Source organism: Adiantum capillus-veneris, chromosome 9, assembly GCF_014529385.1.
Source record: "Adiantum capillus-veneris isolate H3 chromosome 9, ASM1452938v2, whole genome shotgun sequence".
NCBI lineage: Eukaryota > Viridiplantae > Streptophyta > Polypodiopsida > Polypodiales > Pteridaceae > Adiantum > Adiantum capillus-veneris.
In genome coordinates, this window is record NC_140939.1 from 153,427,355 (window position 1) to 153,447,287 (window position 19,933).

At 42.4% G+C, this 19,933-nt stretch overlaps 1 protein-coding gene across 1 annotated transcript; it reads right to left on the reverse strand.

Moving 5' to 3' along the window:
• Positions 1–13,341: 13,341 nt before the first annotated feature.
• Positions 13,342–17,876, reverse strand: LOC147451415 (pentatricopeptide repeat-containing protein At3g09040, mitochondrial-like). The gene has a single exon (XM_086520323.1). The coding sequence runs from the start codon at positions 17,450–17,452 to the stop codon at positions 15,308–15,310; it is 2,145 nt and encodes a 714-aa protein (XP_086376449.1). The 5' UTR covers positions 17,453–17,876; the 3' UTR covers positions 13,342–15,307.
• Positions 17,877–19,933: the final 2,057 nt, after the last annotated feature.

Sequence of the window (19,933 nt, forward strand, 5' to 3'; positions counted from 1 at the left end):
AGGTTAATTAGAGGCCAGCCAATGAGAAGAGGATGTAGTCTTACACTTCTTAAATGGGCTCTTACCTAGTGAGAAGGTGGAGTTGGGGGGGGGGGGGGGGGGGGGGGGGGGGGGGGGGGGGGGGGGGCATATGGAACCTCCAACTTCCCTCCTTTTTGATCCGGTTTTGAAAAAATCCAAAAATTTGAAATTTTTCAAAATTTTCAAAACTCAAATTTCATCTTCTTAAAATCCCCTTAAAACTATTTTATGGTCAATAAAGCATTTTTTGACCTCAAAAAGTCAAAACGTGCACCCAAAAACCCTAAAATTCAATTTTTAAAAAAAACTTTTAAAAAATCTTTTTTTGCTATCCAGAGCTCTCCCAAAAGTAGTTCTTAGGCAAAAAGTGATTTTCTCTCTCTAGAACCCCTTTTCCAACCCCTCCTTGGTTTCAACCATCACACTCATCCTCTACTCCAACACTCTCTCTCTCTCTCTCTACACTATCTCCGTTGCTGCAGCAAGGAAGCTTCTCTCTCCTCCCCTACCACCTTCCATTGCCACACCAAGCAAAGGTTATCCACCCTCCCATTGCCACACCAAGCAAGGGTTATCCACCTTCTCCTCCCATTGCCACAAGGGTTAACCACCTTCTCATATCACTTTATCCCACCTACATTGTAGCAACAAGCAAGGTCCTTCTCCTCCTCCTAGTTTTCTTTGCTCAACCATGGCCAACTCTACTTCGCAAAGGCGGCCAAAGGAGGAGGTCACAGCACTTGCATGCCACAACACTAGAGGTGTAGATGATGAGTGGGTGCCACAAGAGTTCACCAAAGGTGCTTGGGTATACATGCAACCATCTGCTATTGGCCCTCATCGTGTGCGGAATCGTGCAAACTTGGATCTTCATTGGAAAGGAAAGCTCCTTGGCTTCAAGAACCGCAAAGACAAGGGGACCGTAGCCATTGTGCAACATGTTTTCTCAATGTCAACCGTGCATTTGCAACAACCACCTCGATTTCCAACACATTGTAAGTACATGTTTTGAGAATACAAAGCTAGGTGTGAAATCACAGTGTAATGTTATTATGGATTCATACTTAAGATTTGTCATGCATTTATAGTCATATTTCCATCCACGTTAGTGGAGGAGCAGCCACTACATAGTCTCTCCGGCACATTCAATGCTATACATGCAGATATTGGAGCAATAATGTTCCCACATCTTTGCCCAACCAAACTGGTTCAAAGAAGGATTTTCTTCGATTCTCACTCCTATATTGTCCCTACTTCTACACAAGCGTTTGGAACGCTTGAACCCATCAAAGTAACTTCCTTATTAAGTATGGAGTGGCCGGTTCCAGATTTGTGGTCGGTAGCATCTTTCAAGAAAAAGATGATAATGGATGTCCAAAACTCTTTGAAATACTCTAAAGCTTCTAGGTCTGTGGGCTTGATTTGGTGTTTGCCTATTCATTGTTTTGTGCACATTTTTAAAGAGTTTGGATTTGTGGAGACTACCACAATGCTTGTATGTAAAGATGCGCATTACGAGGAATTAGGAAGGCTTTTAGAAGAGGACTGGGGTTTTGTGGAGGGCATGCACAATGGGGACCGGTACCGTTGTAAGGTTGGAGCTTCAGGTATTGGAATGAGCTATTTGAAATCCCGCACCTCCTTGTACATACGATTTCACTATGATCGTTGGATGTGCAAGCTTGGAGTGTGGACTCCCTTACAGAGTGTAGACGGTGCTATTGCAAGCTTTGACATTGCAGTGAAGATGCCCAACGATGCTTTGGAGGCAGTCCAAGTGAACAAGCATTGGACTCTCAGTAATGTTTGAGAACATTTGGTTATTATGGGTTTTGAGGCCCTTCAACAAGCACAATTTCGTTTACAAGGTCACAAGGTGAGAATCCTTCCACCACATTTTCAATACATCATGGTTTGTCGATCATTGGATGCTTATTGTAATGAATGTCCGCAGATTGGGAAGAGAATGGAAGACAAATTGAAGGCCGAGGAGGACTAGGGGATGGATGGAACTATGCTATCGATCTTATAACTTTGTAACTCTTGCAATTTTCAAACTGATCCCCGCTGTAATCAACATGATTTGCTTCGGCAAATCATGCCTTTGAATATAATTTTTTGCATTGGGATGAGAAATCATTTTTTCGTGAAAGTGCCTTTTTTTTAATGTCTTAAAAAAAGGGTCCATTATGAAAGGGGGCCACCTAACTCATTCACTATTTTCACTTTTGCAACTCTTGAGGTCCTCCACTCTCTATCTATACCCCAGGCTAGACATGGATGCTTCCACAGCCTCTGCATCTGCAACCACATCCACCCCTTTGTCACGATTCATCCTCTTCCTCGAGGACACCAAATACAAAGGGAAGTTGGACCTCCACACCTTTTTTACTCGTCTCCCTGACCTTGATGCCACAGTTTCCCTTCACATGGATGCATTTGCCGAGATTTTTGCGTTCATGGAGGAGCACATCATAAAATATTATGTATCGATCCCCCCACATGTAGGGATCTGGGTGCCTTGCGATCTTTTGCGCTATATACACAAAGGTGATCGCCCATTCTCCAAACGGTTGCAACAATTCCAAGAAATTGCAACAGATGCAGGCCATTACTTGGACGAGCAATCCCCAGGGGTGTCAGCGCTCAAGAAACGCAAGTTGGGGGTGGAGTACCTTTCTCGGCTCGCAACATTTATCTTCTTGGTGAGCGATGAACCTAATTTGGAGGAGCTTCGCTTACCACACCTTCAGGTTGGGTCCTTTATCAAGGACACCAAGGAGCAGCAGGTTATCCCCATGAACCCTACAGCGGAAGGAAAGGCACACCGGCTTGAGTACCCTAGGGGTCTTGAGGAAGTGGTTGAGAAATCCATAGTTGTGGCTGGCCCTAGTGATACTCCAGTGCCACTACCACTGATGGATGTGGCTATCCCAGAGGTAGAAATCAGCCGCTTCTCCTCAGTGTTAGTGGATGGGGAGGAGTATGTGTTCCTGCATGATTTGGAGAAAGCATTTGGCCTGCGCATGGATGAATTCTTGAGCGTGCTATGCAACAACACCAAATGTCCCTTAGACAATACGCCAGATGCCCTAGAAAGCAAGCTCTTGCCAGATGGGGACTCTGTTGCTAACACTATTGCAGTTGTATGTGCGGAGGTCCTGGCAGCAGATCAGTTGCACGTGGCTGATGAAGAATTCCAAGCCACGCAAGCCAAGGTTGAGGCTGCTAGGATGCCTATGCCATTATGCAACCTCCCATCTGATGATCCAAAGGTCGTATCTGTGGTGCATGGGAGCATTGACTTGGATGCAAAGGGCAACAAGGAGGAGGACGACAAGGAGCAGGAGGTAAACTGTATCCTAAATTTCATGTTACTATTTTATCCTTCATTGTCTTTTTTCTCAACCTTCATTGGTTTATGACAAGATGTCGTGGAGGTTGATGATTTTGCTGCAAGGACGGGTGGCAAGCGGACGGGCTTTGGACCTCAAGCTTCCCTTGCGCATTACCTAGGACAACTCCCCCCTGGCGATGTGGCCATTATCCATAATAAATTTACTCCCCAAGCCCATTTTATGACTTGGTCGTTAAAAGCTTTGAGCAAGTTTTTGTGTTTGAGCACCATTGCTCAAACTGCGCATCAAGTGTTCCTAGTGCGTAGATCCCTTGCATGCACAGCGTTTGGCACTGGCTTTCGTGGTAAAGTGCTTGCCAAGATAGGGATACATGCTTCCATTGGCTCAACTGACCCAAAGGCCATAGCGCAGTCCCTCTTAAATGGGGAGTTGCCTTACGCGCAAAATAGGCGCCACGAAATGGTCAAAAAAATTATGAACTCAGATACATGATGTAAAATCACTGTTTTGGAAGTAATAAAAAATATTTGAAATTGTCTCTCTATCTTGCAAATTCTTTTGAATGTGATTTGTCAATCTTGAAAATTGTTTCAATTGGTGATATGAAAATTGTTTTGATTAGTGACTTTGTAATTTCAAGTTCTGTATGTAATTTCTGTCAATTTCAGTAAATTTAGGTATTTTATGTTCCCTAGGGGATAGATAAGCCTACCAAGGGCCAAAAAAAGCCTGGCCACAAGGGTGCGCAAATGGCCCATCCATCAGTTTTGGATGGGCCATTTGCGCGCCCTTGTGGCCACGCTTTATTTTGCCCCTGGTAGGCTTATCTACTCCCTAGGATACTTACAAAGCACAAATTTATTGAAATGGATTGGTTTTGCATCATTAATTTAGATGCACCCTTTTTATGGCAATTTCAGCATATGTTCACACTCAAGGATCCTCACTAGAAAAGGTGAAATCAATTATGAAATGAAATTTCCAGCACACTATCACCTGCTTTAGCTCTACCTAGTACACCCTTGCACCAAAAATTCCAATTACATTGGACATTTGAAAATTCCAAATTAATGTTGCATAGACACTTGGTTTCACAATATGTTATTTTTTTTAATATCCTATAGGGAATTCAAAGCTTGAAATGGCCAAAAAAGGGTGTCCACAAGGATCCATGTAAAATAATGTTGCAAAACCAATAGGTTTTAGTAAATTTGTGCTTTTTAAGTACCCTTGGGGGTAGATAAGCCTACAAGGGGCAAAAAAAAGCCTGGCCACAAGGGCGCGCAAATGGCCCATCCAAAACTGATGGATGGGCCATTTGCGTGCCCTTGTGGCCAAGCTTTTTTTTGCCCCTTATAGGTTTATCTACCCCCAAGGGTACTTAAAAAGCACAAATTTACTGAAATTGACTAAAATTACATACAGAACTTGAAATTACAAAGTCATTTCATTACAAAGATAATAGACACAGTAGACACAACTGTTGATCATATTGTCATTGGAAAGTCAAATCATTACAAAGATAAGGGTGTGCAATACAAAAAGAGGGGTAACTTCCGCTAATGCTCGAAGTCTCGTCGCAATCGACGTGCAAGCTGCATATCTTTTGGCTGTATTGTCACTCGCTTTGCATGTATGGCGCATAGGTTGGTATCTTCCAACACCAAAATGATGTGGGCCTCTGCAGCTTCTTGATAGCCTCTAGCGCTATTGCTTGCATTCTATACTGATTTCCATAGCTTTGAAGCACCTCCTTCATAGTGCGAGCAAAGGGGGCGCGTCGAATCAAAAGCTCCGTCGTCTTCTGGTAGTGGCGGATTTCTGCAAATGCCCTTGCTATTTTTCGACGCCGCTGCGGTTGTCTTGGGGGCACTTGCACATTTGTTGGCGGGCGGCGTTTAGGCTTCTTGAAAAACTTAGACTTGCGCCTGTTTACATGCTTAGGGGCTGGTTCTGCAACCTCTTCTGATTCTTCCTCTTCCCTTCGCTGCCGATCTTGTCGTGTGGGGAGAGCTCCCTGGCCTCGAGGCAATGTCTTCCCCCCAAAGGCCACCCGGTGTGTGCGCGGTATTTTATCTCGCAACCATGGTGGCTCACTCTCTGATTCAGTGTCTGTATGGACCACCCGAGTCCTGGATGGTCCTGCTTGTGATTGGTAGCGCGACGACTGCTCCCTATCGGACTCTGTTGTTTGCTGGCCCTCTTCTTCTCTCCAGCGCTGGGCACGTTGCTTCATTCTCCTTCTAGATGTTATATCTTGAGGAGGTGGAGATTCAACAGTCCTCGATGACTCTCGTGCCCTACCACCATGCCCACTACCAGATGAGTTCCTGGAACGGCCAGGCGTTCGTGGCCGTTTTCTTGTGCCTTTAAGCCATGACGGCTTCTCACATCCTTGGAGGGTGTTTTTGTTGGCAGGTGGATGATCTTTCGCGGTTTGTTTGGTGCGCGCCATTTCGTTGGTAAGAGCTCACCTGTTCTTAAGAAATGAGTGGTTTATGAGAGCATGCAATATTTATAAGGGCCCGTTTAAAAAGGGCCATGTTCACACTAATTTTTTTAAAAAAAGTATTATTTTTTAAATAAACATGTAGCTAAGAGTTGGACCCTGCATTCACGTTTAGTGACTCACGCATTATCCACTTTGATCCTTGTCGCACTCTGCATCGCCGCCATGCAGCATGCTTGGTGGGACCTTGCGGCATTTGCCACTTGTTTCTATGCTCTTGACGACTCCATTTCCGCACTTCTATAGAAATCTTGGATTGTCGCGCACGCTCCATTGTGAGCTTACGAGCAAATGTGCGAAAAAACCAATTGAACATCTCCTCCAAATAATTGGATTGCACCATTCCACCACCATGTCGAGTATTTTTGAAGTACACTCCCCTTGCTCGATAATGAGACTTCTCCATGCCTTGAGTGCTAAAAATTTCAAGCGATCCATACTTGTGCATAAAAAATGCACCATGCGCAAAACAAGATATGTTGTTCACATGAGTAAACGATCCACATTATTAAATAAAAACAATCCCTTGTAATGAATACACCATGTAAAATGACTTACCATGTAATGTGTGATGTTATTTTCACCCCAAGAAAGGGTGAAGACCTTGGTAAAATCCGCCTAGGCTTCTTGAAATGGTTAGCGTTGTTCTTCTGTTGTGCTATTAAGGCCCATAAGCTTGACCATTTTATCAAAATGTGCCCAAACTTGCTTGCGCTTGTTTTCAAGCTCGCCATTTGAATCATTGTCGGTAGTAGCTTTGCATAACTCCTTCCAAAGCTCCCAAAGGTTACCTGCCTGCTGGTTGGAGCTGTTTTGAGCATCATATCAACTTGGCTTTCCTTGGGAAACTTTCTTCAAAAAGTGTCTAGCTTTTTGTCCACTCATTGACACTTGTTCAGCAATTTCATGGGCCTCCTCTGTGTTCTTTGCAGCAACGATAGACACATTTCCACCGTGACAGCCAATGGAATTCAAGAGTACCTCCACTCTTTCGATTGCTTCCTGGGACTTTTCCAACGGTTTCATTGTGAAAGCATAGTCAATGTGGAGCTTCAATAGCATATCAAAAATACGCATGAATGCGTGTAATGTACAAAAATGTACATTCGATAGAGGAAATCGAAAGATTGGATTCCAAGCGTGGTCCTTTTGATCACGGTCTGGGGCATTGAGCATGGGACATCTCAGAATAGACGCTTCCCATTCTCTACCTTCATCTCCGACATCACGACAATCTAACCCTTGTTCTCCATGCCCTTGCCATGGAAGCATGGAACCGGCCTTTGCAGTGCTCTTATGTGATTTTTTTCCATTAGGTTTGTACCCTCGAGTGCAAAATGGACAAGGCATGAGAGAAGAAGCCCCTTGTTTGCAGCCAAGCAAACACTTTATGGTCTTCAAATCCCCACCTAAGTGCCACTCCACATCATAACTACCAAAACCCTCAATCTCCAACTTCTGACCTGCAATTTGGGAGTGTATTACTTTTGTGATCCATGGAGTCCTCTCAAAAATCCATGAAAGTACTCCATTGGTCTCTTTGGGAACCTCAATAGCACCCAACCACCAAATGTCTTTCTCTGATTGGACGCCAAAAGATGGGGTGGGAGATGGCTCGACTGAATCCCTTCGCTTGGTTTGCAGAAGGGCATCGTTCATTAGAGTGACACTTAGCCTCTCTAACCTTCGGCCTTCCACTATTTGACACTCATCGAGTTTCAACACAAAAGCGACTTTTGTGCCAAGCACTACAAAATAAATAGTGCTAAGACCTTAAACTTCAGAGTCTATGATAAGAATAATACCAAAGAAAAAAGTAAAGTGTGTCACCTTCTTCAGGTAACTCGTAAAATCTAAGCATGACTTCTTGAAGCCTTCTAAGATCCACGAAAATATTGTTCCACATTGTGTAAGGAAAGCCCTTCTCCGAAGGTCTTATGGATTGTTTCTTACCTTTTTCCCTTGTCTTTGTTGCGTACGAAGCATAAAGGGAAGTTGGCATTGTGTCCTCAATGTGTAGACATGTCCCAATGCGGGAGAACACATCTTCGTTTGTGGCCTTCTTTGCGAGCTTGACCTTGTGAGGAACGGGAAATAGGTTTTCCACAATACCATGTTCTTTGAGGACATCCTTTAGGAGTTGGAAAATAGCCTGATAGGCTTTGGTGCTGATTCCAGCCTTATCACAAGCTTGTTGAATGTCATCATCACTAACCACATTTCTTAATTTACGCATAAGGTCCTTGGTGACTGCATCCTTAATGTGCTTACCTCCAGGTGATTGTAAGATAGAAATCACGTCCTGGGTATTGAGACAACTAGTGAGAAGGTTGACTCGATCATCTTGACTTGTTCCATCGCATGCCTCCTGGATGAAGTTTCTAGCAACAAATAAACATAAATGTTAGAAAATAGTGTGAAGTAATAATGCATCATGCAAGTAAAGACCAAATCACCTTGTGGCTGTAACTCGTCGTTTGCATGCTCCTCCCGAATGTGCAAGAGTTTCAATGGATGAATATGTGCGTTTGCGTTCCCTTGCACCAAGGGGTGTTTCTTTCAAGTATGTGATGGTGTTGGTAAGCTTCTGGATGTGGGACTCCTTTTCTTGCATTTGTTGTTCAAGAGTTTTAACTACCCTCTCCAAAGAGGCAACACTCTCTTGTAATGCCGTCGTCTTGAGGTGAAGAGCTTGACATTCGTGCATCCACATATGCAAAGAAGCACCTGCACCCATACACAACCGCTTGCAATAGCATAACAAGCCTGCTTCTCCCCTCCCAAGAAATTGAAGAATGTGGAAAGGCTATTGAACGGTGGATGGAAGCGGCTTATAGGATCGTAAGGGTACAAATGGCCATCCACTTAAATGTCAACATTGGTCTCACAAGCGGTGCGACGTTCCTGTGATCACCTTCACTAGTGCTCTTCGGTGCAAATGCTGTGGGTAAGCGAATAATTATGATTTTGGTGTGCGGAGTACGTGGTGGTGGAAGCAAACCATTTGTGATGTCCGTGAGCACCATGGAAGCTGTTGCGTGAGGAACCAAATGATAAAAAGATAGAGGGGGAAGGGTAGAGAGGTTGAGGAAGATGGGAGGAGAGAAGGAGGGAGGGAGGGGAGGGAGAGATTGGGGAAGAGGAGGAAGGTAGGGGCAGGGAGGGAGAGGAGAGAGAGAGAGAGAAAGAGAGAGGAGGGAGGAGGGAGAAGGGAGGAGGAGGAGAGAACAAAATGTTTATTACTTTTTGGGGAAAAAGAGTTTTGAAAAAATGGACTTTCTAAGCTTGTGGGTTAAAAAATAGGTCAAAAAATGATTTTTGGATATGTATATATGTTGGGAGGGAGTTTTAAGTTAGAAACAAGTAAAAATGAAATTTTTTTTTTAAAGTCAAATTTTGTCTCTTTGTGACCCACGTTTTTGCTAATGTGGACACACCCCTATGCTTCTTTCACTTTAAAAAACGCTAGAGAGAGAAAGTAACCCTTAATTAGGTCCACATCCTACATTTGTCTTAAAAAAAGGCTAGAAAAGCCGACTCAAAACTACCTTCTTTAATGCCCTTGCCCCCTAAACCCCACACAACATTAGCCTTAATCCCTAAAAATTAGGATTCCTTACAAAGCCCATGCAAGGTTCATATTTCTCCTAATGAGCACATTTCATACCTGTCAAAAAGACTATCAAAGCCCATCAAATGGAAAACCTCTTTATATCACAAATCTTCAAATACCATGGCTTGCCAATGTCTAGAGTGTTGGATAGAGATCCTAGAATGACCAGTAATTTCTGAAAGGGTCTCTTTGAGAATTTAAGTACAAGGCTAAACTTCTCTTCGGCCTATCATCCCCAAACGGATGGCCAAAGGAAAATAGCTAACTTAACAATTTTTGATCTACTAAAAGCTTATGTTACAGAAATAGATCAAAAGTCCCAATGAGAAAAGTACTTACCCTTAGTGGAGTATGCTTACAATAACATTGTACATACTTCCATGGGAAAATCACCTTTTGAGGTGATAAAGGGAAGATCAAAAAGTCCCCTACTACTTAAGGTACATGGGAAGATCTTCACTGTAGATGAATATAGCTGAGACCTGCAAGAATCTTTTCAAAAGATTAAGGATGCTATATCCATCTCCCAACAAAGGCAAAAGGTTGTTGTTGATAAGCACAGAAGAGCCCTAGCCTTTAAATAAAATGATTGGGTCTTGCTTAAGTTTTCCAAGGCTCGATTAAGGCACACAACGGGCAAGAATCCTACGAGACACCAAAAGTATTGTACTAAGTTAGCAAAAAGTTACTATGGCCCCTTTCAGATTCTTAGGCCAATCAATGAGATGGCCTATCAAGTCAAGTTGCCCATCCATTGGCTCATACACAATGCTTTCCACATGAGCCTACTAAAGCCTTACAAAGGAGAGCCACCTCAAGAAGCAATTATTGAAGACCCACCGAAGATCGAGGACCAAGAAGAGGTGTTGCAGCTTGAGTCCATTTTCCGACACAAAGACAAGGTATTACGAGGCGTAAGACTATCCGATCTTATCAAGTTTAAAAATTATCATTTTGAAGATTCTAGATGGATGCAAGGCATACAATTAAAGGATAACCTAAACCTTGTCAATGCTTACAATGATTCCCTACAGTAAGCAAATGTAAATATGTTTAAATGAACAAAGTTTTTGTCTTATAAGACTCTCTTTTTCTTTATTGTGCACAAATGTCAATGCGTATGCATGCTAGGGATCATGTTTGTGGAGATGATGTCTCCTGAACACCAAGTAGAGCTTCTCACTCTACTATGGAAGATTGATACGGACTAATGTGCAGACATGCTTGCAGCAGCTAACGCTCCCAAGCACCAAATGGACTAGTCATCCATTCTGAAATGGTGTCATAGGGTAAAATAGGGATCCTCTACCTGCTAGCAAACGGACTAATGACTAGACTTTATCTTCTCTACCCCATAGTCGAGGACGACTATGATTTCAAGAGAGAGGTAATGTCATAAAAACTAATATCTAATACTCACAAATGATTTTCTCATGTTAAACTGATCATTTAATATGGGAAAGTACCAGGGGAGTAAAATCTAGAATATTGGTTAGGTTGCCAAACCAGTTTCTCTCAGGGATCCAAAGGAGGGAAAATAGGGATCCAAAGGGGGACAGTGTGAAAAAGAGAAATGTGCTTCAATGGGGCGTAAAATACCTAAGGTCAACCCCATTAAGACTTCCATAGGCTAAATTTCCTAAGTTTAATTGTATTGTCCAAAGGCCAAAGTAGGGGAAATATTGGATGGTCATGAGAAGACTAAAAAGTCTTCCCACATCCCTAGGAAGGAGGGGGCGAGCCCTTATTGTAGGGGATAAGAGAGAAACACATACACACACCCACTCCAAAGATCTCCTTTTACACAAAGGGAATACTGGACACATGTCAGGCTCCTAGCCCAGTTGGTCCCAATCTCCCCTCAAATCCTATTGGATGGCCATAGAAGTGGACCAATGAGAATTAGGCTAGAGTAAATTTAGTATAATCTAAAAATGTTTGATAAAAGAATTAATAGAAATTAATCTCAATAAAAGACTATTGGACACTCTACCAAGGGGTCCAATGAGCATCTAGCAGCCCAATGGCTTGCCTGATTCCTATTGGCCAATAGACTAAGAGGTCCAATGAGAGTTTAATTGGATTATTTAATTACCCGAAGCTCTCACAAAAGGCGAAGGGGGACACTTGTCAAAAAGCTATCAATTATGCTTCTAATTTGTGATTGGCTAAGCTTTACAGGAGCCAATGGAAGACCAGCATGAGCAAATAGCAAGAGGGGTCGACCAAGATGAGAGAGAGGGCTGCATTTTACTCTAACACAATGCTACACACACACAACTCGTGTGTGTAAGAACTCCATCTCCTTCTCCAAGCATTGAGAAGTAGAAGCCTACACCAACAACTCTTGGCTATGGAATGCAAATTTAACCAAGAGCCAAGCTCAATGGCATGCTCATCTTCTCTACCATGCTAATTACTAAGCTAAGCTATGCTATTAGAGGGATTATGTGAGGAGAATACTTCTTTCTCGTAAGATACATCTTCTTCCTCTCAATCTATCCTCATTCCCTGCTAGCTCTCGCCATTTTTGAAGGTGTGTGAGGTCTTGGGACTGAGGATAGGGACACTAGGTGTGTTTTTCAAGCATAATTTGGTGCATGAAGCTTCCATCTTCATTGTACTAACTAGTTTTGTCAAGGAACACAAAGATTGTATTGTACAAAAGTCTCCTTTGATGGGAGAAGCTATAATACAAAGCCTTTATGTAGGGGGGATAGGCTCCATGTAAATCCGGTCCTCAACTGTTGTCAATTGTTCTATTTCTCTCTCTTTTCAAGTATTGTCAACACCAAATTAGCTAGGTGTAAATTGCTATGTTGCTTTCTCAAATTAAGTACTCTCTCTATGCTCATTAGGAACTTGTTCTTAATGAAATGCTCACTATGTTATCAATTTCCGCTACACACAAGTTACTAGTGCATTAAATGTTAAAATCTTCTTGTCTTGAGTTTTCAAGAGTTGAAGTCTTTTGCAATTCTGGTTGGCCCTACTTGGACTAGTCTTTGTTTTGCTTAAAGAGAAGGTTAGTAATACTTTTAAACTTGCTTTCACTCATTCAAATTCTCTTGGGACATTGTAGCCAAAGAAACTCAAAAGGCCCTTATTGCCATCAAGAAAAGGGCTTAGAGATATTAGACAACATAGAAGAATGATGATAGAAAAGTCTTTGATAGTCAAAGTCCTCCTTCCTCTAAGCTAGCGTCCTTAAAGGCTAAGATTGAATACGAAGATTTACTTTTAGCTCAAAGTCCCCTTTCTTGGACTAGAGAATTTTGGGCTTGAAATTTTTGATAAGCCTGATAAAGTAAAGTTCGAGCTTCTCAAAAAGATCAAGGACTACATGTCTCTTATAAAGAAGAAAAATGGATCAAGGGATTCTTAGCCATCAAGAAAATCTTGGAATAGTGTTTGAGCACTTAAAAAGGCATTCTCTAATCCCCCCTTAAGATCAAAGGCTATCACACAAGCAAGGGCTCAAATTGCCCTCTTGAGGAAAACAACTTTGGCTCCAAGTATAGCAAACATTCTTGAACAGCCTCTATCTGAAGGGGAGACCAAGGACATTGTTAAGAATCTCAAAAAGGGAAAGACCCCTGGTTTGGATGGTTTATCAAATGGGTTTTAATGTCTTACAAAGATAACACATTCAAGTTTTTAAAGTATACATAGAAGAGGGAAAGAACGGAGGACTTGACTAACTGGAGACCAATTTCCTACCATGTTTCTATGTACAAAATATTTCTCTGAGAGGATTGCCCCCCTGAATGGATACTATTATTCTTAAATATCAAAAAGGATTCATCAAAGGGATATTAATTCTGGATGCCCTCCCAATAAATAGCAACATTAACTTTCATGATCATTGAAGCTTGCTTGCATGTGTGTGATGAAGCTTGGAACATGCAGAGAAACCCAGCAGGACTCAAATGTTTTAAAAATAGAGTTTTGGCAAAGCCTCTGACATAACTGAATGGGACATTATTTTTTGCCTCGGATCCGTGATCTCGGTCTTGCCAAAACATTTATCAAAAATGTTCTCAGATTGTTTGGAAATGTTGGGGCAAAGGTGGCATTTCAATAGTTTAGTTTTAAAAACCTTCCCTTCAAGGAGATCTATAGGCAAGGCTATCCACTGGCCCCACTTCTCTTTGCAAGTGCAATCGATGCCTTGGGCTGAACAAATGCTTAAAGGACACTTCAAAGGCATTAAAGTTCCTCGAGCTGGTAAAAGATTTGTGTCTTCAACAGTCTGTTGATGACACAATTTTTGTTCTTTAGGGATGATTTTAGATGGGCTTTTTGGAGGTGCTTAAACACCTTTTGCTTAGCTAGTGGTTGTGAAGCATAGCAAACCAATTCAAGTGGCATTTATTTTGCCGATTTTGCCCTCTGTGAGAAAATTGCACTCAAGTGGATCGTTAGTTCCACGAACTCATCAATTTGGATTGAGCACAAAAATACACAAAAGATGTAATCAGCAGAGGGAGAACATTATGCATCTGTTTTTTCACTGTCCAACTAACAAAACTTTGCCAGACTTCTTGCATAAAGCCTTGGTCCAGCTTCACCCCATCCTGGCCATAGATCCTTCTTGGAGAATGCAGAGGCTTAAAAATTGTCTTGTGATACACCATAAGAGCTACCCTATCAAGGGTTAATTGGAAGTGCAGGAGTTCCATTATTTCTCACGGGAAAACCTTTTCCACTCGAGCTGCATTAGGAGAGGCTCTCTTGGTTTTGGTTTTCCAAATTAGAAAGGGACTAAAGATGCTACTAAAGTTGCTCCTGCAAACCTACAAAGAACCCTCAGATGACAAGCCTGGAAGAAAATTCTTCAATCTTGCTTCTCCGCAATCAGAACAGAGATGATTGAAAACCTTCCAGCAACTCTGCATTCTACTCTTAACACCCATGGCCATGTATAGCTACTAGTCAGAGAAGTACCAGCTCATTTCAATACTGATGGTTTTCTGTATCTGTGAATTCCCACTCAAGAATAATAATCTGCCTAACTAGCTCTTTCTTCCTGAGGTTCCATTGATGTTGGACAAAGCCTTGCTGTTGTGGAGATCGTGGAAAGCCTTGCTTTTGTGTTGATCGCCCATGATGAGACAATGCACAGAATCCTAATGGTATGATGAGCACAGGTAGAAGCTACCATGGGAGGGTGAGGATAGCATCCATTTTCATGTTGTGTAAAAAGTGACAATCAGAGTGTCCCTCTTTACAACCTGTTTGGTATGATCTGTGACAAAGTTTACTTCTAGCTCTCTAAACACCCCACAACAGATTTCTTGATAGGAAGCCACTCAAAGACTAGACTACAAGGATCACATTTTCCATGCATAGTCCATAACTGTTGCCGAGCTTATAATCATTTTCCACGAGTACCCCTTGAACAATCTCAAACTGCAATCCTTTGCCTGGGACAAGGTTTTCTAATGCAGCAAGCTTCAAGAAGCAAGCTATAGTGACAGCATCAAGGGAGACAGCCATACGCTTGAGGCAATGCTTAAGCACACTCATGGTGTTCAGTCTATCTAAAATGCCATCAGTCCATGAAACATCAGTATAATCTGATCCATGGTTACAGACTCAATCATATTGTCACAATAGACCACTTTATATCATACTCGTTTGCATTATCCTTCTATAACCAACTTCCATGGCTCCAGTAACAACTCAAAAACGGGATGGAATCTGGAAAGACCCCTTGATGTTGTATCTGCCCAAGTGCTCCAATGTGTCCTCATCACAATCATGAGTAATAGGTACCAAAACCAAAGCAATAATTGCAGAGATTTAGTGCGCACTTGCATTAACTAGCAAGCTGCATTTTCCAGCGATGTTCATCAAAGGGTTGCCAACAGAAAACTCTCCTTTCAGACCCGTTCCATTGATTGCAGCGAGCATTTCATCTCTCCAGTCCATGATTCTGATCTTGCTAAAAGCCTGCAGGCTGCTAGCATAAGTGACAGCATCTGGAGATACCCCCTCATGTTGCATCTGTGCAAACCACTCTAGTGCTTCCTCACTACGCCCATGTCCAACATATCCTGCAATAAGTGAGTTCCAAGAGACAACATCATGAAGAGGGAGGTTATCGAACAGACTTTGAGCCTTGGAGAGGGAGCCACACTTGGCATACATGTCAACCAAAGCATTGCCAACAGCAAGATCCCTTTCCAAAAATCCTCGTCTCTCAATCTCAGCATGTATTTCTCGACCCTTATCTGTGGCCCCAATGTTAATACAAGCTTTTAGAAGGCTGACGACTGTAGCCACATCTGGAGACACACCCTTTGGTTGCATTTGGTCGTATAGTTTGATTGCTTCCTCCCCAAACCCATGCCTTGTATATCCAGCCATAAGCGACGTCCAAGCGACGACATTTTGGACTGGAAGCATGTCAAACACTTGATGTGACATTTCCAGAGAGCCACACTTTGCATACATGTCCACCAATGTGCTTCCAATTAAGAGGTCTGCTTCTAACAATCCCTTCTTCGTGATGTCACTGTGGATTTTAAGGCCCGCCTCTAAGGCTCCTAACGTGCCACATGCTTTTAGGATGCAGACATAAGTGACAATATCTGGACGAAAGCCAGACAACTGCATCTGCTCAAATTGCTTCAATGCTTCACGGCCATAACCATGTTCAGCATACCCTGCGATCAATATATTCCACGACACCTTGTCTTGGCTCAAGAGGCTGTCAAAAATCTTCTGTGCCTTGCGAAGAGCACCACATTTGGCGTATATATCAATCAAAGTGTTTCCAACAATTAAATCCTTTTCTCCATTTAAGACATCGATGTTGCCTTGTACTTGCTCTTTGTGAGAAGGGGCCACTGTACTGAAAGATGTCCCTTGTGAATGCGTTCTCTCAAGCTCACGTTGAGAGCCTCTTCTTTCAGCCTGCTCCTCTTCCATTTCAACATCTAACTCTTTGTCGCTATCATCATCTACTTCGACGATTCTGCAAGCTTTCAAGCCACAAACTACTGCAACAGCATCGGGAGAAATACCCTCAGCTCGCATTTGATCAAAACATCTTGATGCTGTCTCTGCATCACCATGCTCAGCAAGTCCTGCAATTAAGTTGGTCCAGGTGACCACATTACGAGTCGGGAGTCTATCAAATACTTGCCGTGCAATTGCAACTGACCCGCATTTGACATACATATCCACCAAAGTATTACCAATGGCAGCATCTACAAACAAAAGGTTTCTCCTTTCAATCTCAGCGTGTAATTCTTGGCCCTTAAGTAATGCCCCAGAAATGCCACAAGCTTTCAAACTACACAAATATGAGACAGAATCTGGCGTGATACCTTCAAGCTGCATTTGGTTGAAACAATGAAGTGCTTCCTCCCCATACCCATGCTTTGCATACCCTGCCATGAGAGCATTCCAAGAGACTACATTTCGAGTTGAAAGTTTGTTAAGAGTCTGTTGCGCTTTGGTCAATGAACCAAATTTGGTGTACATATCAACAAGTGAGCTGCCCACAAAAACATCGTCTTCCATACACAATCGAGCAATCTCACTATGGACTTCTAGGCATCTTTCCAGGTCTTTGATCTTTGCACAAGCCTTCAGCAATGCCACAAAATTATGTGCACTTAAGTGCAGAGAAACATGATTCTGTAGCCTCTGATAGAGGCCAAGGGCTTCATGTGGTTCCTCACGATTCGTATACCCTGCAATGAGTGTATTCAAAGAGGAGCTGTTTGGATGAGCTAACTTGTCGAATAATGTATGCGCATCGTGCAAGTACCCTGCATCCACAAGGATGATAACCAATCGATTACCCAAAGCTCTGTGTGATTCTAGGCCATATTTGTACATAGACACACAGAGAAGATTCCCTTGGACGTGGTGAACCACCTTAACACCATTGGAGAGCACGTGAGCAAAATATTGAAGGGCAGGCTGAGGAAGCATCCCTACAAGGTGAGGAGCTACAAAAGAGATTATTCTGCACAAACAGGAGGCCGTTGGGCACCTCCATCAAGATGTTTTGGGCTCCCAAGACAGCACCACAATGGCCATTTCTTTCTCCTGCGTTTTCTCCTGGCACACGGGCGCTCGGAGGGACCTCGGGATCGGAAAGAGTCCAGAACTAGCTTGGCTGGCAGCAGGAGGAGCAGCCCTTCATCATCCATGGCCACCTTGTGGTAAGCCAGTGTTATCGACAGCCTTTGTAGTTCCACTACTATCTCACAAATAGTTCCCCGAGTCCTGGCTGTGTAAACACTGCTTAATTAATGACACCACTGTTCCCCCATAGCCTCCCGAGTCCTGGCGTAGCCACTCTAAATAAATAGCACGACTCTATTAACACATTTCAAGGTTCACTAGTAAAACGGCGCGGCCTCTCTTACCCTCAAACCCCTCGCTTTTGAAAATTTTCATAAAAGCAGATGTAGAAAAGTACTCTTTCTCTTTCTCTCTCTCTCCCCCCTTGCCATAGGTCTAGTGTAATCCCACCTCGATAACTTTAAATCCTCTTTTCTTATAATATCGATGGTAAAAAAGCCTATAAATCTTGACAATTTCAGTTGATGTTGAGTACAAAGTGTTATCTCTCTCTACACTTTTATACATATCCTCCCTCTCCTCTGTATTTCCCTCTCATTACCTTTTTGCTCTCATTTGTCAATTTCTCTCCCTCTCTCTCTACCTATATCTCCATTTCACCAGTTTGTAATGGTTTGGTCCCACAGGTCCTTTTTTCAGCTACCCCACACAGTTCCACCTACCCTGATAATTCTTCAACTTTTATTTTATTTTTGATTGCGTCCTCGGTGGCGATATGACCCATCTAAAAGAACTTTCGTGTAATTTGAAAATCTACATTTGAAAAGATCTTGTTCAACCCTTTATGCAATTATGTCCAAAAATATAGCATTACAAAGACTACTTCTTGGGTTTAAATTGTAGAGCTATATAACTGCAACATTATGTTTCAAGTGCAAAACATACAATGCTATCACAATGTGATTTACACACTAAGTATGCATTGACATATTCCATATTGTTGGTATACCAAATTATTTATGGCATCCTTGAATGGTAAGATATTGTTGAAGATCTCTAAATACGCTTTCAAAGTGTCAAAATGTCCAAAATAATATTTATGTGCAGTACATAGAGATGCAAGCCTTCTATATCCTAAAGTGCAGCCTACGACATGCTCTACCACGAACCACCCATGGTCCACGATGTAAGACACATCGAATAGAGGGATATACCCCAGAACAAAAATGCGTAGGGACCAACTACCATGGGTTAGACTTTGAAAAAACACAGCATTCATTGGGAGGGTTCTTCCTAGCTCTGTAGTGGTGATACGTGCTCTGAATCCTCTCTGGATAGAAACTTGGATGTAGCGAAGCAAACTTGGAGCATATGAGGCCTCACAAAATCCCACCAGCAAGAAATGTGGATAATTTTGTAATCTTTATCCAATCAAAAATTTATTAGTATAAACAAAATAGAGACAAAATAAAACCTGATTAGTTTACTACATCAACATTGTTCCCTTACTACATCTAAAACCTCTAGCAGATGAACAACCTCCATGGCTCTGATAGGGCCCCTCCATAGTATTGGATCTAAAACACAGTTGGTGATTGTGAGTTTCAAATTCTTGAGAGAGACAGAGACAGAGAGAGAGAGAGAGAGAGAGAGAGAGAGAGTAGAATCTTTTACCTTGGATGTGTTGAGGCCGCCTTCCTAGCGTGTAGGTCACGGAGGCGTTAGAATCCATCTTCATTCATTAAAAAAAGTAAATGAAGGTCAAAGATTGGTGCTATGTATTTTGGGGGAGAGAGAGAGAGAGAGAGAGATCAAAAATATATAGCACAATTATGGAGATCCCCTATCATATCACTATATAAGGCCTCAAAATGTAATATCCAAAGAAGACACCTCTCTGAAATTCATGAGAAAATTGGTAGATGAAAAATATAGGTTTACAGAGCTTATAAATGAGATGGGTGAACTTATAAATTATATATGCAAAGCTACTGCATAATTCAAATCTTGCAAGGCTGAATGGGTCTTTACACTTGCATTTCATTTCATAATGAGGTCAATGCAACACTTCCTTGTAGACAATGTTAGAAGTGTATGTCCTTCGATCTCCCCCTTTCCCGACACTTGTGGGGTGACTCTCACCAACCACAACCTTGATGGAAGAAGACGATCTCACGCGATACATTGCCACATACAATTGACCATGGGTAAAAACAGGTATTGGGAGATACAGTCCAAGCACTCCCAATGTTTAGCCTTGCACCTTATTGATCGTCATCCCAAAAGCACATCTCAGGGGAAATTGTCGACGTTTCAACTCAAAAGGGAGGCCTTCTCTAGCTCCCATGAGAAAATCAATCCTTGGGATGAACATGCATTTCCTGC